General features: G+C 44.5%; 1 protein-coding gene across 1 annotated transcript in view; it reads left to right on the top strand.

Moving 5' to 3' along the window:
* The first annotated feature begins 1,817 nt into the window (after positions 1 to 1,817).
* The window catches only part of NRDC (nardilysin convertase), a 47,289-nt gene continuing 23,348 nt past the window's right edge, over positions 1,818 to 25,758 (top strand). Inside the window, exons 1-8 of the mRNA XM_006126447.3 lie at positions 1,818 to 2,194; positions 7,523 to 7,832; positions 8,362 to 8,443; positions 10,474 to 10,627; positions 19,110 to 19,183; positions 20,672 to 20,767; positions 21,913 to 22,035; positions 22,938 to 22,995. Of these exons, the coding sequence (XP_006126509.3) occupies positions 1,902 to 2,194; positions 7,523 to 7,832; positions 8,362 to 8,443; positions 10,474 to 10,627; positions 19,110 to 19,183; positions 20,672 to 20,767; positions 21,913 to 22,035; positions 22,938 to 22,995 (1,190 nt within the window). The 5' untranslated portion in view covers positions 1,818 to 1,901. The remainder of the gene's footprint in view (positions 2,195 to 7,522; positions 7,833 to 8,361; positions 8,444 to 10,473; positions 10,628 to 19,109; positions 19,184 to 20,671; positions 20,768 to 21,912; positions 22,036 to 22,937; positions 22,996 to 25,758) is intronic.

Raw genomic sequence — 25,758 nt, 5'->3', positions numbered from 1 at the left:
AAATCCCAACCCTAGCAACTTACTGCTCCCCAAACCCTCATCCCCAGCTCAATCTCAGGGCCCGTATCCCCTGGCAGGAGCCCTCACCCTAACCCCTACCTCAGCCTGGTGAAAATGAGGGAGTAAGCAAGGTGGGGGAGAGTGAGTGATGGAAGTCAGGGGGTGTGGTCTCAGAAGAGGCATGGCTGGGGCATTCAATTTTCTGCAATCAGAGAGTTGGCAACCCTACACCTCTCCCTTAAACTAACTCACCACTGATTCCATCCCACCCTGCCACAGCCACATGCTCTGCGCTGCCTTCATCCCTAGTCACAAGCCAGTGCTAGCCATGACACGGCATTGGCAGGATCCCCACATAAGTCCAGGAGGGTGGGAGAAGTGCAGGTCTCTCCCATCATAGCACTTTAAAAGTAGTGTGTCCAGGTTCCCTACGGCTCCCAGAAGCAGCCACCAGGTTCCTGCAGCCCCTAGGTGCAAGCGGAAAGAAAGAGGGGCCCACTGGCTATGTGCCCCCCTCAGCCCGGGGAAGGGTGGAACAACCATATTTTGTCCCAGACCCCACCCCTCTCCTGCTTTGCCCTCCTCCTCCTCTCTTTTTCCCCATCCTTCCTCTGCCCCCACTCTATCTCTTCCTTCTCCCCCAAGCAAAATGGCCCAGAGGGAATAGCAAAGCCAAGGGCTGGTGCCAGCAGCAGCCCCTGTGCCTCCCCGCCCACTCTCACTGGCGGTGGCAGTGGAAGCGGAGCAATGTAGCCCAACTTGTTTTGCTCCTCCGCTGCGTTGCTCCGCCCCCACTAAGACCCCTGCCGGCTACTAGTCAGCCCCTTGCCCATTCCACCACTGGTGTTTGGGGGCCCTTGTCCCCTCACCCTCTCTGTCACCTATGGGTGCGGGGGGGGGGGTCTGCACACTGGACCCACCACAAGTGTTAGCTCTGCAGCTACCAGCAGCCAAGAACCAGCAACAGGAGCTGCAGAGGTGGCATCTACAGGTGCAAGGACAGTGAATGAAACTGTCTTGTGCTTAGAGGCCAGGGACCTGAAAGCTTCTCCCTGGGGCTGCAGTAAGTGCTGCTAGGATCCTGCACCCTGCCTAGACCAGCCCTGAGCTCCCTGCATCCCAACCCTCCTGCCCCAGCCAGAGCCCTCGCCCCCTGCACCCAGCCCCTCCTGCATCCCAATCCCCTGCCCCAGCCAGAGCCCTCGCCCCCTGCACCCATCCCCTCCTGCATCCCAATCCCCTGCCCCAGCCAGAGCCCTCTCCCCCTGCACCCATCCCCTCCTGCATCCCAACCCCCTGCCCCAGCCAGAGCCCTCGCCCCCTGCCCCGCCCAGTGAAGGGACGGAGGGAGGGGGAAGGAGCAAACCGGGGCGGGGCCTAGGCAAGAGGCGGGGCGATCGGTTGAGTGACAACCTAACCCCACCCTCTCCCTCTTTCTAGCCTGGGTGGAACCTCCCTCGCCATTTGATTGGTGCCCTGGCAGTGCGGGCGCTTCATGGGACCAATGGGAAGAGAAGCACCGCCTCCAAACCGGCTGTTGGAAGAGTCCAACGCACGAGCGGAGGGGAGACTTAATCAATCAGCCCGAGCCCTGCAGGGCGGCAGCGGGAAGAAGCGGCGCTAATTCCCGCCGGGAGCCCGTTACGCTCAGCTCTGTCCTGCTCCCTTCTGCGCCGCCGGCTGGATGCCCCGCTCTGCCCCTCCCCGAGTCGCTATGGTTTCCCCAGCCCCCACGCCACAGGCGTCCTTTCTGCCAATCAGAGCCGAGCAGCACCTGCTGGGGCTGCGATTGGTTCATCCTGGCCATGTGATCCTGAAGTGGGCCCGCGGATTGGCCGGCAGGGGAGGCCTGCGTGAGAATCGCTGGTGCGGCCGCCGGAGCAGCGCGAGCTCGGCGGTGGATGTGGAGGGCCCTGGGCGCCCTAGCGCGGAGGAGGCCGGGAGCGCGAGTCGGTGCGGAACAAGCCCCCTCAGCCGCCCCCCTCAGGCCGCCGCCGCGCCGCGCCGCCGCCATGCCCGGCCGGAACAAGGCCTCGTGCAGCTGCCCGGACCTGCCCTCGGGGCAGCAGGTCGGGGACGCCAAGGGCCGCCTGCTCCACGAGGCGCCTGAGGAGGAAGCAGGGGACCGCGGGGCCAAGGCCAATCTGGGGGACCCCGACGTGGTCAAGTCCCCCAGCGACCCCAAGCAGTACAGGTGAGGGGCGGCCCGGGCAGGGGAGCGGCCCCCCAGCAAGCTTGGGAGGGGAGCCCCGTGCGGCGGGAGGGGGGCGCAGAGCCCTGGGCGAGCCGGGCGCGTGGTGTACACCCCCCCCCCCCCCGTGCTGAGTTATTAACCCCTAAGGATCACCCCGGCCGCAGGCGGTGAGCGGGAGCTGGGGAACCAGCAGCCGGGCCCCGGCAACTTCTGGGGTGCTGAGTTGACTCTTGTCTGAATGGAGTTAGCTGTGCCGCCTGCTGCTTGGGGGGCGGGAAGGGGGGCAGCCGCGAGGGCTTGGTTGCGTTTAGCAGAGTTATGTTTTGCTTGTTCCCCTCAGCTTTTTCTCCTCGTGAGAGGGATATTTCATAGAATCCCAGGGCCGAGTCCAGCCCCCTGCCCAAGGCAGGACCAACCCCAACTAAATCATCCCAGCCAGGGCTTTGTCAAGCCGGGACTTAAGAACCTCTAGGGATGGAGATTCCATCATCTCCCTAAGGAACCCATCCCAGAGCTTCCCCACCCTCCTAGTAAAGCAGGGAACACAAGGCAGGGAGAAGCCCTGTGGGGGAAGGGTGTAAGGTTGGCAGGATACCTGTAAGGGAATGGAGACTTGGAGTTGGGAAGTGCCTTGGAGGAGGCAATGGGAGCCTTGGGGAGCCAGCCATAAACAATACTGGGATACATGTGGAGAATGTATTAGGTGCTGGGTTTCTAGCATTACAGGCTTGATGTCTGGGGAGGATAAGAAGTTTAGAGTTGAGAGAAATCTAAGCAATGGGGTTTGGGTTGTGGCAAGGAAGGAAGTGTAGCTTGAAGCGTCTCAAACAGAGGACAGAAATTGTGGTTAGCTATCTTACTGTAGTAAGATGAGGGACTAAAACATACCCCACGGGCTGGTATGAGGCCTGTGCACTGACAAAACAATGGTTAAGATTTTGCTAATATAAAGCAAAGCAAGGCTTGAGCAAAAGGCAGGTCCTGATAACACAATCTGGAACAAACAGGGTTGATGGTGCATATACACTAATTGGTCATAGGCACAGGTTGGAAGCACAATCCAGTGAGATGATATCAAAACTTTAAGGAGCATCTTCGTAACAAAATACTTTTCACAGATAATAGGGATATACCAACCCAGGTGCAGGACAGGGTCTAAAATGACAGCATGATGGATAGAGATGTTTTTTTATCGAACCACCACATTCAAAGTAATGGGTGGTATCTAGGTAGTGTCAGAGGATGACAGCCTTATATGTCAAGAGTGATATGCAACTTGTTTGCACCTATGTATAAAGATGTCTGGAGGGGCTGGCTTTATCTGGCCTAGGGTGCCCATGTTATTAACTGCACCAAGTCCATTGTTGGGGGCACGTATGTACTAGCAGAACTACAGATATCTGATTTGGGGAGCTGGAGTCTGTTTTGTTTGACAATAAACCTGGCCTGGTGCCTTCAATCCTTATCTGATTTTCAGGTCTTTGGGGTCTTTCTTGGAGTCTGCTGGGCTGGCTACCTTTGCAGAGCTAGCACAGCATAAAACATATGCAGCCAAATGGTTATCATTAAATGGAGTACAGTATGTGTCACGTATCAGAGGGGTAGCCGTGTTAGTCTGAATCTGCAAAAGAGGCGAGGAGTCATCTGACGAAGTGGGTCTTTGCCCACGAAAGCTTATGCTCCTACGCTTCAGTTAGTCTATAAGGTGCCGCAGGACTGCTCGCCGCTTTTGCAGTATCTGACACCCCATTGGTGATTTCTGACCCACATTTATCCCTAAAAATTTTTTTTGAGGGCAGTGCAATGTCAAAGTTAGTGATAGGGTTGGCAGTATCTTGCAAGCCTTATCTGTTACTGTGTTGTCACTGTGTCTTATATTTTCAGGGTTCAAAATGTAAGGTCAGCCCTAAACTAAGATTAAGTATTTGGTAATTGCCTAATCCCCAGCTGATCCCAGGCTTCATGCTGTACTGCTGCTTTGAAATGCCAGGAGGAGCCTGAAGCCAGGCTCCCTGCAGCATTCAAAGTGACAGCGCTGCACAGAGCAGCTGACCCTGGGCTCTGTGTGGCGCTGCTACTTTGAAGTACAGTAATTCCTCATTTAACATGTGCCCGCTTAACATGTTTTCGTGATAGCACAATTTTTTTGGGGAACGTTTTTTGAATTGCACGACTTCCCCATCCGGCCTGTTTGCCAGTGGCTGCGCGGGGCTTCCCCCACCTCCCTGCAAAGTGGCGGAGGGTTTGCTGCTCGCTGCGCCGTTCCCTGCTGACTCCCCCTTGCCAGATGCCTTGCTCCCTCTCCTCCACTCCCGCTTGCAGGCCGACGGCTGCGCAGGATTCCCCTGCCTTCCTGCAAAGTGGTGGAGGGTTCGCCACTCACCACTCTGTTCTCTGGTGACCTCCTCCCTCCCTCACCGGACACAGTGCGGGTCCTGGCAGACCTGTCACAGCGGCATACTCCCAATCCAATCCCCCTCCCCTTTCCTTCCCTTCCCCAGAGCCAAACACCTCCCCTCTCTGCTGTAACGCAGTCCCCTTTTTCCTCCCAACCTTATGTCCTGGTCTCAACAGACGCCACCGCTTGAAATGCAACCCCCACCTTTTCCATTATTTCCAATGGGAAAATTGACCCCGCATAACATGTTTTCACTTAACATGATCATTTTCTGAAACATATCTATAGTGTTAAATGAGTAATTACTGTACCCTCCTCTTTCTCTCCCTCCTCCCAGCCCCATTGGCTTCTATCTCATAGAGGCAGCAAGTGGGGGGGTGGGGGAGGTGATTAGTTGACTATCCGATAAGTATTTGCTCATTGGATAGTTGACTAGTTCTTCACATCTCTATTCTAAACCAAAAAAAATTGCTGTTATAGCTGAACAAATAAACTGTCTTAGGCCTTTTCTACACTTATTGTGAAATCAGTGATGCAGGGATAGATCCCCTGGGTGTTGATTTAGCAGGTCTAGTAAAGACCTGCTACGTCAAGTGCCGATCATGCTCTCATCGATTCTGGTGCTCCACAGGATGAAGGAGCATAAAGGGATTCGATGGGAGAGTTTCTCCTGTTGCTCCCCTGCAGTGAAGACACAGTGACAACTCGACCTAATGTACATTGATTCCAGCTATGTAATTCATGTAGCTGGCGTTGTGTACCTTAGTTGGACCTTACCCCGTAGAACTGGCCTTCATGTAGATACAGCTTTGTACTTTCAGAAAGTGGGGGAAAAGTGTTTTTGGCAGTATAACTATATCAGTTTTCTGTGTAAAAGAAGCTATGTAGGCAAAAGCATGTTGGTGTAAGTTGTAAGTGCCTCTACACTAGGGATTTTGTAGGTATAGAATTGTTATCTCTCCTCCTCGCCCTCTCAAAACCAACACTGCTGATCAGGCAAAAAATTTGTAATAGACCTGGCCTAAATTTTCGAGTTTGCTAGTGACGCAGTGAAATCTAGTTCTGTCAAGCAAGAGGGAAACCAGTCTGGGGAGTGTGTGACTTAGCACTTCGAGTACCTTGCTCACATAGAGCCTGCAGCATAAACTACTACCTGATGTAGAACATGTGGAGTTACTTTCATGTATAAATACTCCGTGAATTCAGCCAGGCATTTGCTTCAAGGAGGTAAGACTGAATACTTCCGTGGACGTGGCTAAGTGGCCCTTCTAATGGTGGCACATGATATCTGACTAATGAGGCACTTTTCTGGATCTGTTTAAACTAAGAAGGGTGTGTGTGTGGCGGGTGGGGGTATTTATTTATTTAAATACAGGCACTAAATTGGGATATGGATGGTTAACTGGTAAGCATCACCCTCAACTGGTGATGCTTACTGCTTACGGTTAATTGGCGGCCCAACCTGGCTAGGATAGCTCCCTCACCCCCTGGTTGGGGGGGGGATGGGACAAAGCCCACTATGCCACGCTGGGGGTGGGGGATGCTCCAGCCCCGCCCTCTTCTGTTTAAGCAGTTAACTGGTTAAGCAGAACATTTAACCAGTTAAATAATTAAACAGGGTTTTGCATCCATAGTACCTAGCCGTTTGAAAGCCATCTTAACATCTAGTGTAGGTACAGTTTAACAATTTTAAAATTATCTGGCTGACACCCTCCTCACTAGCTAACTTGATTTTAACGGTGTTAATCTGTATTTTATGCAAGTATTAGGAGTTTCAAAAGGTGCTAAGTCCCCCATTTTTTAAAAAGCCCACCTGTCTTCCTAGTTTAGACAACACCTCAGGTACCAGAAAAGTTACTTTTATGTGTTGAGAGAAAAATGAAAGGGAGAGTCTTCCTAATAGAGTCCTTAGCATAAATGGCCACTGTCTGCATTTCTGGCAACTATCTAGGTAATTGCTGCTCACTTCCCAACCATATTTTGGCCCATTCCTGTAAATTGCTCTTTTGATAGACCCTTGCGCAGTCATAGGGGTCTGTTATGTGGAATCCCATTCACTTCACTGAGCTTTCTGGGTGTGGAGGTCTGTATGCATAAAACTAGTTTCACTATAAGCATGTTTGCTTCAGGAAACTTATCTAGCATGCTGTTTATGAAGTTCTTTCCCTAACTGCAGCATTTAATAGTTGATGAATAAAAAGTTATATGAGGAAATAAGCTCATAGTTTTCACTGATTACCTGACTCTAAATTTTTCATCTGCCTTCTGCCAGTGCTTTGAGCTATTTCCATTTCTCTCCAGTAATTTTTAAAATGCTTGTCACATATAGTCTGCTCTCAATGGGTCGTCAACAACACTGGATACTTCACATATCTATATGGCTTGTCGTGCTGTATGCTACTTTATTAGACTGCGTAATTGACAAATAATGAAATATTTCACATCTGTGTCTTAAAAAAATGCTTTGCCAATAATTAATTCAAATAAAGATAACTGTCATCAAGTAATTTAGCTTAATTATTATTTTTTGTTTTCATACTTCATAAACCTAGAACTGAAAAACCTGAATTGGGGATTGGTCCTTGTAATCCATAACTGCATGTGACTTAATTATGTAGGCATTAATGTGTGCAGGCAGCTTTATAAAATTTAAGCCCACGTGACCCTACAGCGCAAATTTGATTAGATGGCAAAAAAAGTACTGGTAGATTAAGTTTTGATTTTATGTTTGCATAGTAAAACTATTCATCTTGCTTAGATCTTCATTTGTTTTGCTTTTAGCATATTTTTGATTAAGGAAGTTTAGTTGATGAGCCTGTTGTGATTTTTTTTTTTTTTTTTTTTGCAAATCCAGAAACTCAAACTTTTTGTGAGGTTTAGAGGTTTTCAGAAACAAGTGAAAGTCTTCATTCCCATACTTATTCTTTTAGGTACATCAAATTACAAAATGGCTTGTGTGCGCTACTGATTTCGGATTTAAATAACATGGACGCTGCCCCTTCTGTGGTGTCTTCGGAGGGGGAGGACAGTGATGAATCTGAGGATGAAAGTGATGAGGATGATGACTCTGGAGCAGAAATTGAAGATGACAAAGAAGGTTATGATGATGATGATGATGATGATTATGATGAAGATGACAATGGTGGCGATGATGAGGATCTCAATGACCCCGACGACAGTGAATTGGAAGAACTAGCAGAAAAGGAAGAGACAAGAAAGAGGGGTTGTGCAGAAAAGCAGGTATGTACTAATTCTACAAAGTGAAAAATTGTTATGCAGAGGACTCTTACATAGTCCCAAACTCTGAAGTACTGTGATCAGACAATCAGGATAGTCTTCCATTCCTGTGTGTGTCCCCTACCTAAATTATCTTTGTATTTACTAGGGGGCTGCGCCCTCTGCTCACTACGCTCACCCACCTACCTCTCTCTGGCCACTTTCGCTTCGCTGAGAGAGCCTATTGATGCTGATGATGTGGTGATGTCATTCTGTCGCCCAGAGAGAGAGATCTATATATATAGAGAGAGATTGCCTTCATCACTTTTATGTGAGACACTATGTCTTACCCAGGTTTGAGACTGCTTTTACTCATGTACACAGTGTTTGTCCAGTGATTGTAGCAGGAATAGCATCAGAATGAAATATAATATAGTTGTGGTACATTTTCCTCTACTGTTCATGGGAGAATAGGGTAACTACTTGGTAGGTGTGGGAGACATTGCTATCTGATACTCTTTTGAAAAGTGGCTGACTAAGGTATATTTTCTAGTCTGCAGCTGCCCTTTGTGTAGGTGTTGGTAGCTTCTCTGATCCTGAAGACCTCCCTGGATTAGCACACTTCCTGGAACACAGTAAGTATCTGCTTATATTTCATGTTTTCCTAATTAACTGAAAAATATGCAGCATTCTAGACTGCAGAATTATTTTCCCATTTCAGATAGCTTGTGCCTGAGATTTTTTTTCTCCGCTAAACTCCAGCCAGATGTAAAATACTTGCTTAAGAACTCTTAGGAAGAATTATTTTGTATAAAATCTAAAACCTTGTGATATATTATTTATAATATAAAATGCAGTTGAAGTTCAGTTTGCTTTCATATTGAAGTATAGAGTGTACTGTTTTGGAATAACCTAATTAAATAAGAGAATGCAAATATATATAGTAAAAAAGGGGTGTGTGCGTGTGCGCGCGATATAAATGTGTTGTACAAATTAACTCCTTAACTAGATTGTTATGGCCTTAAGTATTTGACAGTATGAGTAACATTAACTGAGTCTAAATGTAGCCTTTTGTATCTGTGTGACTATAGCACTCTACAGAAACTAGGGATGTGACTGTGTAACCATGTACACGGTTAACTGATGATTAATGTGCACAGTTATACACAGCAGCCCCCCATTTCTGCTTGCAGCGGGGGGGGAGGTGTTGGGAAGGCAGGTGGGAGCCCACTTTTAAGCTGGCTCCCCACACACATTGGCTCCCATCAAACTGTCTGCCCTATCTGTGTTGCTGCCTCTGTATCTTCCATGTGTGATCCTCCCCCCATGTTTTCAGTGATTACATGTTTACTTGAATAAACACATTTTAATATCTCTAACACGCCCACGCATGCCACTCTTTTTATCTGTGCACAAATAAGAGAACACTGCTTCCTAACACCTTCTCACACAACTTGATTTGATTATACTTTGTCTGGTTAGGTGTGCTGGTCTCCAGTAGAATTTTAAATTCAGCTATTGTTTTCCTTGATCTTTCATTTTAATTCAATGAGTTGCTCCATTGCAAGTGTCAAAACTTTTTTTTCTGAGAGCCATAGTTGGGTGATAGATTTTTCTTGTTGCTGTTTTGAGTATGCTTTCCCCTCTGTAAACATGTAAATTTGGGGAAGCATCTACAAAAACCATAGCAAAAATGTTTTTGTTTAGTGTATAATGAAGGTTATCTTATAAGCTTTTTGGTTTTCACAGGTGGTACCAGAAATGAGAGAAAGCACTTTAAAAAAATCCTTGGTCTTGATTTACATGATCTCTTGCTCCCATGTAACTTGACTTCAGTAGAATTACACTGATGTACATCAGGCACATGTGAAAGCACAACCAGAACCTTTGTTTTTGTTGTCATTCTTTGTGTTTTCTCTTAGGGTAGGCTTCTTCTGTGTTCAAATCTTAACTTTTCTGTCAAACTGACTTGACTAGAAGAAAATTTAGGGTTATTATGTCCCATCAATCCTGAGCTTTTTTCATTATAGCTGATCTTCCTCTCCTTTTTCTATATGCAGTGTAGTTACAGCCTTATTGGTCCCAGGATGATAGAGGTTCACAGTAGGTGAGATTTTATTGGACCAGCTTTTGTTGTTCATGGTAGGTGTACCTTTTCCAGACCTGAAGAACTATGTGTGGCTTGAAAGGTTGTTTTTCTCACTAACAGAAGTTGGTCCAATAAAACCTCTCTACTTTTCTGCGATGAGTCTACAAATAATTCAGTGGCGGTGCTGCTAGACAGCTTGCATAACTGTACAAAGGCCAGACACCACTGGGACTAGATTCAGATCAATGTAGTTGTGGCTTAAAAGCAGGATGAGTTACTGTGGTCCTAACACCTGGAATAATTTAGAAACATGACACTTGTTATCAAATATGCTTTTAAGTGCCTTATCCATGGTACAGTTATTTATATTTGAGGCAAGTTAGTGTAAAATTTTATTATTTGGCAGTATCTGATCTTATACTCACTTGCTACAGGTGTAAATGACTACACAAAATGCAAGACAGTAGAAAAATCAGGCTATCCATATGCAATTACTTCTCATTTTGAGCGGTTACCCTTTTAGGTGTCTTTCTGCAGGCAAATGCTTCAAAAATCTCTCTTATGCTTTTGTTTCAGTGGTATTTATGGGCAGTTTGAAGTATCCAGATGAGAATGGGTTTGATGCGTTCCTGAAGAAACATGGGGGCAGTGATAATGCTTCCACTGACTGTGAACGGACAGTTTTCCAGTTTGATGTACAGAGGAAATATTTCAAAGAAGCACTTGACAGGTAACTCAATCACACGAAACAAAGGTTAAAAACTATCTGCTTGAGGAGCATGTGTGTAACTTTGCATTGCTTTGTTTTGGTCTGATTGAAGGGAGTCTGCTATGGCTTAACTTCTAGGGGTCGTCTTATCACAACAGGAGACATAGATGGAAGGACTGACTTTCTCTTGCAGTCTTTGGGGACAGTAGCTATACGTCATGGGTTGTGTACATTCTTCTCGGGATTAATGTGATTTGTGCACTTGCTACAAGAGGAGAAAAGACTTTAATCATAGAATCCTAGAATACTAGGACTGGAAGGGACCTCGAGAGGTCATTGAGTCCAGTCCCCTGCCCTCATGGCAGGACCAAATACTGTCTAGACCATCCCTGATAGACATTTATCTAACTTACTCTTAAATATCTCCACAGATGGAGATTCCACAACCTCACTGGGCAATTTATTGCGGTGTTTGACCACCCTGACAGTTAGGAACTTTTTCCTAATGTCCAACCTAAACCTCCCTTGCTGCAGTTTAAGCCCATTGCTTCTTGTTCTATCCTCAGAGGCCAAGATGAACAAGTTTTCTCCGTCCTCGTTATGATACCCTTTTAGATATCTGAAAACTGCTATCATGTCTCCCCTCAATCTTCTCTCTTCTAAACTAAACAAACCCAATTCCTTCAGCCTTTCCTCATAGGTCATGTTTTCTAGGCCTTTAATCATTCTCATTGCTCTTCTCTGGACCCTCTCCAATTTTTCCACATCTTTCTTGAAATGCGGTGCCCAGAACTGGACACAATATTCCAATTGAGGCCTAACCAGCGAAGAGTAGGGCGGAAGAATGACTTCTCATGTCTTGCTCACAATACACCTGTTAATACATCCCAGAATCATGTTTGCTTTCTTTGCAACAGAATCGCAGTGCTGACTCGTATTTAACCTGTGGTCCACTATAACCCCTAGATCCCTTTCTGCCATACTCCTTCCCAGACCGTCGCTTCCCATTCTGGATGTGTGAAACTGATTGTTCCTTCCTAAGTGGAGCACTTTTCATTTGTCTTTATTAAACTTCATCTTATTTATCTCAGACCACTTCTCCAGTTTGTCCAGGTCATTTTGAATTAGACCCTATCCTCCAGATTAGTCGCAATCCCTCCCAGCTTGGTATCATCTGTAAACTTAATAAGTGTACTTTCTATACCAATATCTAAATCGTTGATGAAGATATTGAACAGCGCCGGTCTCAAAACAGACCCCTGCGGAACCCCACTTGTTATGCCTTTCCAGCAGGATTGTGAACCATTAATAACTACTCTCTGAGCATGGTTATCCAGCCAGTTATGCACCCACCTTTATAGTAGCCTCATCTAAGCTGTATTTCCCTAGTTTATTGATAAGAATATCATGCGAGACCATATCAAATGCCTTACTAAAGTCTAGGTATACCACATCCACCGCTTCTCCCTTATCCACAAGACTCGTTATCCTATTAAAGAAAGCTATCAGATTGGTTTGACATGATTTGTTCTTTACAAATCCATGCTGGCTGTTCCCTATCACCTTGCCACTTTCCAAGTGTTTACAGATGATTTCCTTTAATTACTTGCTCCATTATTTTCCCTTGCACAGAAGTTAAACTAACTGGTCTGTAGTTTCCTGGGTTGTTCTTATTTCCCTTTTTATAGATGGGCACTATATTTGCCCTTTTCCAGTCCTCTGGAATCTCTCCTGTCTCCCATGATTTTCCAAAGATGATAGCTAGAGGCCCAGATACCTCCTCTATCAGCTCCTTGAGTACTTCACTGGGTATGTGTGGGGGAAATCTCGTTCCCCTGGGGTACAGAGCCCCCAGAAGGGTCCGAGGCCGGAGGTCAAATCAGTGAGGCAGGAGAGAAATCTAGAAAGGAAAACTTTATTATGCATGCATGCAGGCTGACAGCAGAGCCATCGCAGTCAGCCCTGAGTTACAGGTTTTGGGTTCCTTTATACAGAATGCTTAGACAGTTCAGTTGTGGATTGTTTTTCTTTAACATATCAAAGTCTCAGCAGAAGTACAGGCAGTCCCCGGGTTACATGGATCCGACTTACATCGGATCCCTACTTACAAACGGGGTGAGGCAACCCCGCACTAGCTGCTTCCCCCCAGCAGACCAAGGAGACGCGAAGCTAGCGCCCCCCCAGCAGACCAGGGAGACGCGGAGGAACTTTTCTCAGCAGACACCTCCGCTTGGGAATAAAGGACTGAGGGAAGTGAGGTGTGGGAGAATAAAACTGAGCTCTGGAGAAATGTTTGGCTAGAGTTTCCCCTACAATATGTACCAGTTCTGACTTACATACAAATTCAACTTAAGAACAAACCTACAGTCCCTATCTTGTACGTAACCCGGGGACTGCCTGTACTCTGAGACTTCTGTTCACCCCAGGAGTGCTAGAAGTAAGTTTTACAAAACAAAGGCACATGAGAATGTGGAGTGAGTAGTCTTACAAGGCAAACTGACAAAGATAAGAGTATACATGATGATTTGTGACAGACTAGGAGTATCCATGAATTTGAGAGAGGCATTTGTAAGGGTCTTTGATTAGAGTTAATTTGATTTCACTCTGATACAGGGGGAGAGGTCTGGAAAACTTTTAACCCTTACAGCAGTTTTCTTTTAGAGAGTTTTGATTTCTGCACAGTCCCCCCTTTAGACACAATTGGAGTTATTTGATTTTTCTCCCACATATGTTTGCATAGCCTGTGGCAACAAGCCTTCTAGTCTGGGTTAATAGACTTGTGCTAGTGGTACTCATGCAGGTACTCTAAAAATAATACGTAGACAGCATGCTGAAGTTGTGCGTCAAGAAACAGTTTGTGCTCTGAAGTCTGCCCTCCTTGGCTTTGGAGCCTGTCCCTGAAACCCTGTCTGTGCTATTTTAAGGGCATTAGCGCAAGCCTGCTAGCCCAAGTCTATCAAACTGGGCTTTGTTTTCTTCAGATGAAGATATAGTTTTATTTTAGGACTGTGTAGTACAAGTCTCCTATTGCCATTTCTAGTTCATTCCATTTATCAGTTACTCAAAAGAATTGCGGCTAGAATCTTTTAGTGGCCTATTTCTTTTAAATATGTGCCCCCTGAAGCTATTTAACTTTTGGCTAAGTGACTTTTTAAAAAAACAAAAACCTTCGGTCTTATAAAAACTCTAGTTTGTCATTTAATATACTATTCAAGAAAGTACCTGTTTGGTGCCATGAAGATCATTTTAATTTTCTACCACTAGGCCATAGGACATGTTAAGACTACAAAGTAGGGATGGGGAACTTTTTTTGGGTCGGGGGCCGCTGACCCACAGAAGAATCAGGGGTTGCACACAAGTGAGAAGCAAAAGAAAAAAAACCTGAGGTGGCCCCCAACTGAGGAGCAGAAAGACACTCTCCATATTCCTCTTGCACATCATAGTGTGGGGCCCAGGGTAGTAGATTTTGAGTGCTCCAGTTCGGCGGGGGAGGGAGAGGACTGGAACACTAACCTTGGGGCTGGATCCAGCTCCCGGGCCTTAGTTTCCCCACCCTTGTGATAAAGCTTCATCAGTCTAACTGGATGCCTGCATCGGGGGGGGGGGGGGGGGGGGGGGAGAGAATCTCTCTTTATGAAAAGTGCAAGTTAAATATTTGATACAGAGATTTCTTTTCTCTTGCTCATCCTCCCACAAGTGGAAAGTAGACTGCATTGCAATTAAGCATTTTTATCAAAGTCCTTAATATGTTTATTGAGCTAAAGTCTGCACCAGAATATGTACACAATAGGAATTCTGCTTTTTGGGGGAGATGAGCAAACATTTAAAGGCAGAGTTGAACCTTTTAAGAGTTGAGATCAGGCCATTTTAAAGGGGTCTTAAAACTAGCAATAAAATTATTAGAGGTATGCTAAGATTTTTCTTGTATAGAGAGAGTGAGAAGAATGGGGCTGTTCAGACAAAGATATAATGGAGGTCTAAAAAGTAATGTATGGGATAAAAGGAATTATTTTTGTAACCCTTACTCATATGAGAGTGACTGCTACTAATGACATTCAACTGCAACAAATTACAAACTAATGAAAGAACGTAGTCTTTTGCTCTATGCAAAATATGCTTATGGAACACATTCCCTCAAGATGTTACAGTAAAAAGCTGAATAGGACTTTAAAAAGAGATAATCGTTGTTTTAGTTTTCAATAAAAGATCACCTACTCAGAGCTCTTAACAGTCTCTAAAAATACATGTCTAGGTAGACTTGTTAGTTATTTCAGGATCAAATCGCATAGCTAATGGGGATGTTAACTGTGTAGTTGACACAGATTTTGTCAATTACGCAATTAATCGATAAGGGCTAGCCCTACAAGCACTCAGTTCCAGCATGTGCCAGGTTTGGTGTAACTACCCCTGCTGTGGCTCTGCACTAAGAGTATTTTAGGAGCCGGTGAACAGGCAACCAGGCTCAATCCTAGCTTGTGCCAGGTCCCAGGGGCAACCCCCAATGTGGCTCTGCAAGGAAAGTATTATTGCAGAACCACACGGGATAGTTCCTGGGATCCAGCACAAGCCAGGACTGAGCCAGGCTCTTGGCCAGCCCTCTAAAAAACTTACTGGCAGAGCTGCTGGGGAGGGAGAGGGGATGTGCATAGCCAGTAGCATTAATCAATAAGCTTTTGCTTGTAGGTTAATTGTTTAACTGACTATACTATTACATCCAAGGTTCCCCATAAGCTGTGCGCTCGTGCAGGTGTGCAGCCCTTTTCTGAGCCTGCCTGCTGTACTGGCTCCAGCCTCTACTCTGGTCCTGTTTTCTCACTCCCTTCCCCGCCCAGGGTCTGTACTCACTGGAGGTGAGCAAGTTCTCCAATCAGGGAAGCAGGAAATACTTGGGAGATCATGTGACCCAGATCATGGTGAAGCTGCCAGCTGAAGCGGAGGAGGGATTGGTGCTTCATTGCCTGCCACCAGCCAGAAAAGCTGGGTATTTACAGGCAGTGCCAGATCAAGTCAACTTCTCTTCTATGCTCCCAAATGTTCCCTGCCCTGCAAACTGCTAACAGTGCAGCAGATTTCTGCTCCTTCCTGCTTATCCCGTATCCCTCCCATTGGGGAATTGGCTGGGCAGGGATCCCCTGTGTTTCCCTGTGTCCCCTCCTCTGCTGCCCGTTCAGAACAGGACATTTTACTTTACTTCTCTGCCTCTTATTTTCCTCCTTCTCTTGCCACTTTTCACCACTCTTTCCCTCCCCTCTCTCCATGGTAACAAGACAATACCTCTCTCTTCCCCCTTCCTGTGCTTTCATACTTTCATCCCGTTTAAAATCAGGTCAGCATCTCACCAGTGAGAAGACCAAACTTCTTGCCGTTTCACTGAAAATGGAAACCCCCCCTCCCCCCCGTTTCAGCCATCTCTCTGATCACTTTAGCCCTCTGCCCCACATCCCCCTTTTCCATGCTTGGAAAACTTCCTTCCCTGGCTGCCCAAAATAGGACAGTCATAGTCTATATGTGCAGAGGCTGCAAATGAGTCGGGGGGGAGGGGTCTTCCTGTTAAATCAAGACAGCTGGTAAGTGTAGGGAATAATTCAGGACACACTGGGTGCAGGTGAAAACAAGCTGAAGATTTATTGAACACCAGCGCTGGTGGAGTACCAACCAGGGGTTAACCTGGAGAGCACTAACTTAACCAAAACATACATTAGATGATATCGGCAGCAGATGAGCGGAGGGGAAGTGATTTGATAGGTTTAGCAGCGGAAATTAGATGAGCACATAAGCCAATGAACTACAAAGGTTACACAGTATCTCCGCCCATTGCCAATTAAACATGTTATCACTAACACGTGTAGTTATTCCTAACAAGCTAAATGAACCAACATAAACAAAATGGACATGTTGATGTTAACTTGTTTTGCTGAAATTGTGATGTGTCTACTGTGAGATGACTACTTTATCGCATTGGTACTGTCCTTGGGATCCAAGCTGATTTATCTGGAATTACAGGAGACAGTGAGGAAAAACTGCACAGCCTGGCTGGTACCAGCCTGGCTGGTACCAGCCTGGCCTTACCAGAGTGAGACCCCTTTGGAATGTAGTTGCCGGAGAACCAGGGTCACAGTTACTGCCTGTCTGTATGCTTCCTAAGTCTGGACTAATGCTTTAGGATTTGAGTTCTTAGTTCTCAGCAAGATACCATGGACTGCCTCAGTTTACCCCTACAGTAAGGATTTTTGGGGAAAGGGAAATAACCCCATGTTGTGAGGTGACATTGTGAGAGGTGGAACACAACACTTTGGATTGAAGTGTAAAATGATTGTGAAGCTTTGTGTTTCCTTGGAACAGTACAAGCTGGAGCCTCTGGTAAATCTGTTGTGTAGATATTATCTTAGGCAGTTAAGGGAGGGAGGACTTATTTTAGTACCATAGGATATAATCTAATGTAAAGCAGGCTACATGGGGAGGAGGGTGTATCTGCCAGCACATTTGCATGATTACATTTCAGACAAAGTTTACATAGATGTTAATGGCTTAAGGTAAGAGAGAAAAAAAGATTCTTTTAACATAATTTTTTTGAGTGTTGCAGATATCTAAAACTCTGAACTTAATGATTATTTAAAAATATTGTGTTACTAATTAATACATGGTAAACTGTCTTGCAGTGGTCCCCAACACTGTGCCCGTGGGCGCCATGGCGCCTGCTGGTGCATTTGTGTGTGCCCACCGAGTGACCAGGGCCAGTCCAAGCCATTCTTGCGCCCCGGGCACGCGGCAGCCCCAAAAGGTTGGGGATCACTGCTGTATTGCATTAAGGCCAGATCTTTGCTATCTGGTAGAATTCTGTCTCTTATGAGTCAGAAGTAGGAAGTACTAGGTGTGATACTAGCTGTTTTGTAGGATGAAACCTTATTTGCAAGATCTTTGAAATTTGTATCTGTCTGTTAGAAAGGATGATGATGATACAGTAAACTTCCGATAATCCGGCACCTTTAGGAACCAGGGGGCGCTGGATTATCAGATTTGCCGGACTGTCGGAAGGGGGGGCTATGAGGAGTCTGGGGTTAGGGGGATGCCACCCTAGACCCCTCATAGCCCCCCCCTTCCGATAGTTGGGCTCTGCCCCAGGCGTCCCTGATTCAGCTGCTGCTGGTCAGTTTCAGCAGCAGCTGAATCGGGGACGCCTGCAGCAGAGCAGCTGGAGTGCTGCCGGGTTGCTCCGGTAGCGCCGACCCTTGGCGCGGCGAGACCAACCGGGCAGCACCCCAGCTGCTCTTGGGGACGCCTGGGGCAGAGCAGCTGGGGTGCTGCCGGGTTGGTCCAGTAGTGCTGCTCCTCGGTGCTACTGGACCAACCCGGGAGCCCCCCAGGTGTTCCCAAGTCAGCCACTGCTGATACTGATCAGCGGCTGACTCGAGCTGGTCTGCCCCGGGCTTTCTGGAGTCAGCCGCTGGTCAGTTTCAGCAGCGGCTTAATTGGGGACAGCTGGGGTGCTGCCGGGTTGGTCCCACAGCCCCGAGGGACAGCGCTATGGGATTCAGTTTTAGCAGTGGCTGAATCGGGGAAGCCGGGGGCAGAGCAGCTCCAGTGGTCCGGCTGCCCAGAGCACTTCCGGGTTCCTGATGGTGCCGGACCATCAGGAGTGCCGGAGCATCAGATGCCGGACCAATGGAGTTTTACTGTACATATACTCCAGGGTCTCAGAGGGGTAGCCGTGTTACTTTGTAACTAAAAAAATAAACCTTTAAAAACCAACAATGGTCCGGTAGCACCTTAGAGACTAGCAAAAATATATAAATAGTATCATGAGCTTTTGTGGGCACAACCCATTTCTTCTGCCAAGGGTAGTTATAATTTTCTTTTTATTTGATTTTAGTATTACATAATCATATGTATTGCTCCTTGTTAATGATACCTTGTTTTAATATATTTTCTTCCACATGTATGGATTATTAAAAATATAGGTTTTTATTTGCACTGGTGGGTGCACATCCACACACTAACTCAATATTGTTGTTGCGCACAAATTTCAACCCGCTCAAGGATGGAAAATCTTAGAGGGAACACTGATTACATCCTTAATGGATACATTGATATTGTCATCTTTAATTTAAAATATCTATACTTAATCCCTGACTTTGCATCTGGTACTGGTGGCTGCTGTTGGAGATACAATCAGGCTAGATGGGCCACTGATATGATCATTCTTAGGATGGAAAGGCAAGATAGCTGTGTGTTCTTTATTACCGAGTTCTACCAACAGACTTCTGCTCCAAGAATGGGCCTGCCTTCTGATTTTAAAAAAATACTCATGAATTGATTTCATATGTTTTTATAAAAGCTTCAATGGGTGAAAATGTATAGTTTAGAATTAAAGCATTTCTGACTTATTGCACATTCTAAATGTAAAAACAGTGGATTTTTATCACAAATGGATTTATTTGGAATTGAAAATCTTGTTCTGCTTACTAATAAATTGTCAAAAATGTATTTTTTTTTTTTATTTAAGGTGGGCACAGTTCTTCATTCACCCACTAATGATCAGAGATGCAATTGACCGGGAAGTTGAGGCTGTAGACAGTGGTAAGAGTAATGTTCTTCTCAGCAGTATTTTCCCCCCCATCCTCTTTGTTCTTCAGAATGTTTATTTGGTGCCTGGTATAACAATATATTACAAAACTCACCACTTAAGTACTGAATTTATTTAGACTCTGATTTCTTCAAACTAAGGATGTTAAGTGTCATGTAATTGACTAATCAAATATTCGATAGGGCGATGCTGCCCTTTTGAAACTCCACTGTGGTGTTTCAAAGTGGCAGGGCTGCACGGAGCCCAGGGTAAGCTGGGGAGTCCCCAGCTGATCCTGGGCTCCAAGTGGCGCTGCCACTTTGAAATGCCATGAGGAGCCTGATGCCCGGCTCCCTGCGGCATTCAAAGTGGCAGCACCACACAGAGCAGCTGACCCTGGGTTCTAGTGGCACTGCTGCTTTGAAGTACCCCCCCCCCCCCCCCCCCCCCCCCCCGGTTGCCTCTATCAGATAGAGAGAGAGGGGAGGGAGCAGAGTGACTAGTCGACTATCAGATAAGCATTTGCTTATTGGATAGTCGATTAGTCCTTAACATCCCTACTTCAAACATAGTCTATAGGCTCTACTTCTCATCCGCCACATATTCTAATAAAGCCAAAAGCAGTTTCCATCTGGGCAGGAAGAACCAAAGCTTCTGATAAGTCACTAAATAGAACAGCCAGAAGTATACCTGAAAGCTTTGCTAAATCAAGGAAGCAAAACAAAACTTGTACTTAATGAAAGAAAACAAGGTTAGAAGTAATCTGCAATGAGTTGAAAAAGATTTGTTGCTTTTTTCATGGTCTTCTGATACATGAGAGGGGGAGGGAGAGGGAAGAAGAGGAGAAATATATATTTTGTGCTTGTTTTTAAGTTTGGAATGATAATCTGGTCTTCCCTGATCTTGTTAGAAGACTTCAAATTTGCTTTGTGAACTTTCTCATCCCATCCCTTGGTGGGGAAGGTGGGACAATAGGATCTTTAATAAGGACCACTTTTCTCTGAAGTGCTTCTTAGGGGGCTGAGTTAAGTTTGTTATTAACAAAGTTTTATACAATCTAAGAACCATTACCCTTCATTAACTCAGTGTTCGATCTCTTAATTTCTTAATCCTGCTAGAGTTTTAGGATAGATCAATTTATATAGACTACAAAATATTAATATTGAACTTATTTGTTGCACTTTGTTTGTCAAGACCCAATTTTGCAAGGTGTCACAGGCCTTTCATTTCCACTAAATGTAAGTTGAGGGCATGTAAGATATTGCAAGGTTGTGCACTGCATATCTCCTTGCCTCCCCATTCTTGGCTTCTGAGAAAAAACTGAGGTTTTGCTCTCTGCTCTTGTGTCCATTTTGAGCATGGGGGCCACGTGGTGTAGTTTGGCTGCTTCGTTGCTACTTCATGAACCTGGTAAATGCGTGTCCCTTTCAAAGGTTAGTGTTAGTTACGTTGGAACGTTGCTTCACATGGTGATGTTTCATACAATGCTAATTCTTTAACAGAGTATCAATTGGCAAGACCTTCCGATGCAAACAGAAAGGAAATGCTGTTTGGAAGCCTTGCGAGGCCTGGGCATCCTATGAAGAAATTCTTTTGGGGTACGTTCTTCCCTGATATTTTAAGACTTAATCGACTATGGGGTATAGAAAAGGAAATAAGTCTTAATAATATGGGATTATTTGTAGTGGCAGTTGAACTAAAATTTGATGGCACTTGAAATGTGTGAAATGTGTTCTTCATTCTGAATACAGCAAAACACTTTGGGGGGGGGGGGGGAAAGGGCAACATCAGTTTAATGTATTTTCAGTAGTAGCCCTGATGTTAATGAATGATTGTTATTAGTCTAGCTAATGTTCAAATTCATGGTCATTTTGTGTTCATGTATTTGTGATGCCCCTAGGGAAGTTCTGGTTTGCATAACCTCTTTTCTTTTCCATTAAAATTCCTTGGAAAAATGTGTATCCACATGCCAAAGAAAGTTATATTTGGGCTCACAAGGACTGAATCTTGGGGTAGGAGTTGGTTCAGTCTCAGCTGCTACCGCAGCTTCTGAAATATTACTTCACTGGTACTCCACAGTCTTGTGGGTAGGAGAGAATTAACTTTATATGGTCTCTGTAGAGCTCTCCTGTGTGCTGCTGTGCATAAGTTTCAAGGTAGTGCTTATCTTAAATCCTGTCAGTTTTGGAATCCAGTCAGGTACAAAAACAGAGTTTTGGTCCATGTGGTACATCTACAGCTGAATCTTTCCTAACAGCTGATGCAGTTCTACAGTCACGTTTTCTTTTCTTTTTTTAATTACTTTTGCAGTGGGGGAGATAGTCACATATATAGGGGAAACGATGAAGGCCATACACCAAGAGCTATCCAGTGCACAAAGTGAACATGCTGCAAAATGCAGAGAATACTTTTTCCTGCAGTCTTTGTTACTTGTAACATTTCATACGGTTTTTACTTAGTAACTTCAATGTTCCTTTAACTCTCATTTTCCTGACAATTGCTTCTATGGGGTTAATATGAACTTTAACATTACTTTAAAAATTGACCTGCCTTTGTGCATTTATGGCATTAGAGCACTCTGTGCCAGATCCTGCATCCTTGGCATATGGAGAATTCCTGTTGACTTTTACTTGGAGTTTTTGGTACTCCTAGAGTCCAAGACTGGGTCCTGTGATCATATGGTAAATGGGACTCTGGCATATCAGTATCCAAGTAACTGACCATTTCTTGGAAATTTTTACAGGCAATGCAGAGACCCTCAAACATGAACCTAAAATGAATAATATTGATACCTATACCAGGCTGAGGGATTTCTGGCAGCGCTATTACTCTGCTCACTATATGACTTTAGTCGTCCAGTCTAAAGGTAACTGCATTTGTTGCTTTTGTTAGTCGGTTATATGTTACTTTGAAATAGTGGTCTGTTTCAATCTCACCTCAGCTCTAGCCCCATCTGTTTACAGATATGAAGCATTATGTAGTCTGTATTTTTCTACAAACTTATCAAGAAAGCATCTGTGTGCATAGCTTTTAAACATTTAAATTAGTATATGGGAATGATCTCACCATGATTTGTGAAATACCTAACCAGAGAACCGCAGGCTTGAATCCCAGCATGACTCTTTCACCTGCCTTTGGTATCCTTACGTTGATTTCCAGCAGCTATTTTTTGTGTGTTTTTTCAGGTGAGATCTTAACACAGAGGATCTGTCTTCTCTGTGTGGAGATTAAAGATTCTGTGATTTACACCCTCCCTTTCTCCCCCTACCCCCAGAATTATGGGTTTCTCCTGGGCAAAACTGCAAGGCATACATCACAACTGAAGGCAGGTGAAAGTGATAATATTTTCAGTGGTGAAATAATTTTGTACTGTGCCTCCCCCCCCCGGCACTGCCACATCAGTCTTTGGGATAATTGCAAAATGCTTCATATGTTAGATCTGTTCAAATCCCAAAGCTGTTAATGCTTATAAATAGGCATGCCAAGTACCACCAATCTTTTAATACTGCTCTTAATAAGCATGTGGTGCAGGAGGTACAGCTCGACATCAAGACATGACCCAAAGCCAAGTCTTTATGGAGTTTGGGAAAATCCAAGTCAGCCTAATAGGTTTTGATGTTTGCACTCCAACACTTAAAGAACTGGTCTGCTGTCTCCCTAAGCTAACTTAGGCAAATGGGTCCAGATTTGTAAACTGACCTTATTTTCCTGAGATTCTGCCTTTGTCCTTCGGTAAGGTGTCTTTTTTTTTTTCTTTCTCATTACTAGAAACTCTGGATACTTTGGAAATATGGGTGACTGAGATCTTCTCTGCAATTCCAAATAAGTAAGATTCTCGTTTGATTATTTGAAAGCTATGAAATTACATGTACAAAATTCTATGAATGCACTGTTCAAAAATGTTTAGTGTTTTTTTTTTTTTTAAATGTCCTGTTACTTCCATTATTGAGGAAATTATCTTCTTCTGACTACTGTTTGAATTACATGTTAAAAGTTAATGTCTTTACATATGAAGTTTTGAGCATTTAAGAGGATATCTGGTATCTCTCTGAATGCTAAAACATGACTGGCCTCTGCTATTCTTGTGCTGATGCCTTGTTGCTCGCTGTAGTTGAATGGAAAACTTAATCTGCAGTTACATCATGCTAAACTTTACGTCACTGCTTTGTTAGCTAAATGGCAGCAAGTTAGAGCTGAATTACAGTTTGTGTTGCTTGTTAGCTGTCATCTTTATAGCTACAACAGATTTTGTGGCTTTTCAAACTAATACAGTATAATCCACTACAGCATGCTGTCCAAAATGGGCACATGATCCGAGTGATCTTAACCTTAAAATTGCTGAATTCATAAGGGAATATTCCCTCAATAAACAATGACTAAATGTAAAAACAATAGCTATCTGTGGGGATGTGCGTGTGGATTTTGTGACGTTCTTGCCGGCAGGTGCTCCGAACTCTGTTCCCTGCTAGCTTTGGGAGATTGTGCCATCTATAAGTGATGTGCCCAAAACTTGGAGGGCAGGGTTTGTGAAAGTAATCAGGAAACCGTTGTATGTAGTGTGTTCTTTTATTCAGGATCTGTGTGGATCTTGTGCTATAATCCAGACACACATTTAAAAGACTAGACATTCCCTAGGGCAGATGTCTGCAACCTATGGCTCCATACAAAACCAAATATGGCTCTGTAGTCATTCCTAAAATACACAACTTTTTAAATTTGACTGCAAAATTCATAATTTTAAAAACATGTAATTACTCATCTCACAATTTTATCTATTTCACCTTTAACTGTTCATTTTAACAACCATCCATCCTCTCCACTCAGTGGGGGTCATGCATATTCTCTTTTTATTTGATTGGTCAAGAAATCCTTCCATCATATGCCATAACCCCATAAAAGTAAAAATGATGAAGAGAAATGACGAGTACCAACATTTTTAAAAGGAGTGGACAAACTTGTATGCATTTGTGGATAGGTCTGGATTCTCCACACTATCTCGTTTGTAGTGAGACACTGTTCTCAAACAAACAAACAAAATTAAAAGATTTCATGACAAAACATGCAGCATTTGCTACAAAATACCCCGAGGGTAATGCACAAAGAAAAGCCTGTGAGGAGCTGCAGTGAAAAAGGAACATTGGACAAAATAGCCTGCTGGCATGGTCCAAAAAAGGTGGGAGCTTAAAGTCCGCAAGTTTTGCGGGCTCATATAGCATTATTTGAGAGGGGAAGTCTTCCACTGACAGGGATTACGTGAAGAGATGCATTCTAAAAATTGGTCATGAACTATTTGACAAATTTTACAAGGACAAAAATGTTACAGAAAATTCAAGACATGCCATTATCAGCAAAAACAGTTCATGACAGAGTTGTGATGATGGCCCATGAAATGCAAAATTTCAGTTATAGCTTATTTTTTGTTTGCTTTGAACAAGACAACTAACACATGACATTAATCAGGTGTGTATTGTAGGAGGATATATTTGTGGAAATACTGTGCATGAAGAAATTATTGGGATATTACCAGTGAAAAATCAAACAAGGGGTGAAGACCTCCGTAAAACTGAACATTGTAAACAAGAGAGAAATACAGTTGGGTAATCTTATGTCTGTGTATACAGACAGTGCACCTCGCATGGTCGGCAATTACAGGGATTCCTTACTCTTGTCAGAACAACTGAACCACCCACTTTTGTACTTTCATTCAGTTGTGCATCAGGAGGCACTTGGTGCACAATCTTATGGAACTGAACTCTGACTGGTCATTCATGTTATGTTGTCAGTTGGATTCTTGCCTGACCCCTTAATCGCTATCAATTTCAGTCAGTGCTTGAGGAAGTACATTCTGAATACCCCGATCGACTAATGTACAGTTTCTTGTTGCAAAGTTTTGTCTCATTTTGCTGCCTGCATTGATGAGATTAAGTCATTTTTGGATATGAAGGGTATCCAGGTTTTACTATCACATCAACATTACTGGTCATTTGAATGAGTTGAACTTTAAGCTATGGGGCAAGGAAATACAGTCCTACCTCTGCAGCAGGCAGTGTTTGATGAAGATAGTCAATTTTGACTCTCATCCAAAGATATTGACACAGGAAGACTGGCACATTTTGAAAAATTATGAATGTTTCATGATTCGTATCAGAGAGAAAATCCAAATAGCCTTGATTTGCAGCAGCTTGCTGTATTTGTTTCTGAGCTCCTGAAGGCATTCAAGTCTTGTTTTATTGACTTTTGCAAACACGGTGCTCTGTTTAAGTTGATGATGTGTCCATTGGAGAACTGGATTTGAGAGTCTTTCCCGGCATCTCAGTCAGCAATTTTGAAATGGAAATAGCAGATTTCAAAGAGTCGGATATCTGAGTGGAAAGATTGGTCAAGCTGAATTCTGATTTAGAATGCCTTGCTCGACAACATGCTGAATTGGCAAAACTGAACACATGGATTGACACAAAGAAATTGGAGCATGATGATCTGATTCTGCAAACTTGGAAAGAACTTCCTGACACATACAACACCATGCAGATTGTCAGCTTACACTTACTTACACATATGTGGAGCCAAACATTGTGAGCAGCCTTTCTCT

The sequence above is a fragment of the Pelodiscus sinensis genome, chromosome 9 (assembly GCF_052426305.1).
Source record: "Pelodiscus sinensis isolate ZL-2025 chromosome 9, ASM5242630v1, whole genome shotgun sequence".
Lineage (NCBI taxonomy): Eukaryota > Metazoa > Chordata > Testudines > Trionychidae > Pelodiscus > Pelodiscus sinensis.
This window is presented reverse-complemented; position numbering and strand designations above follow the sequence as displayed.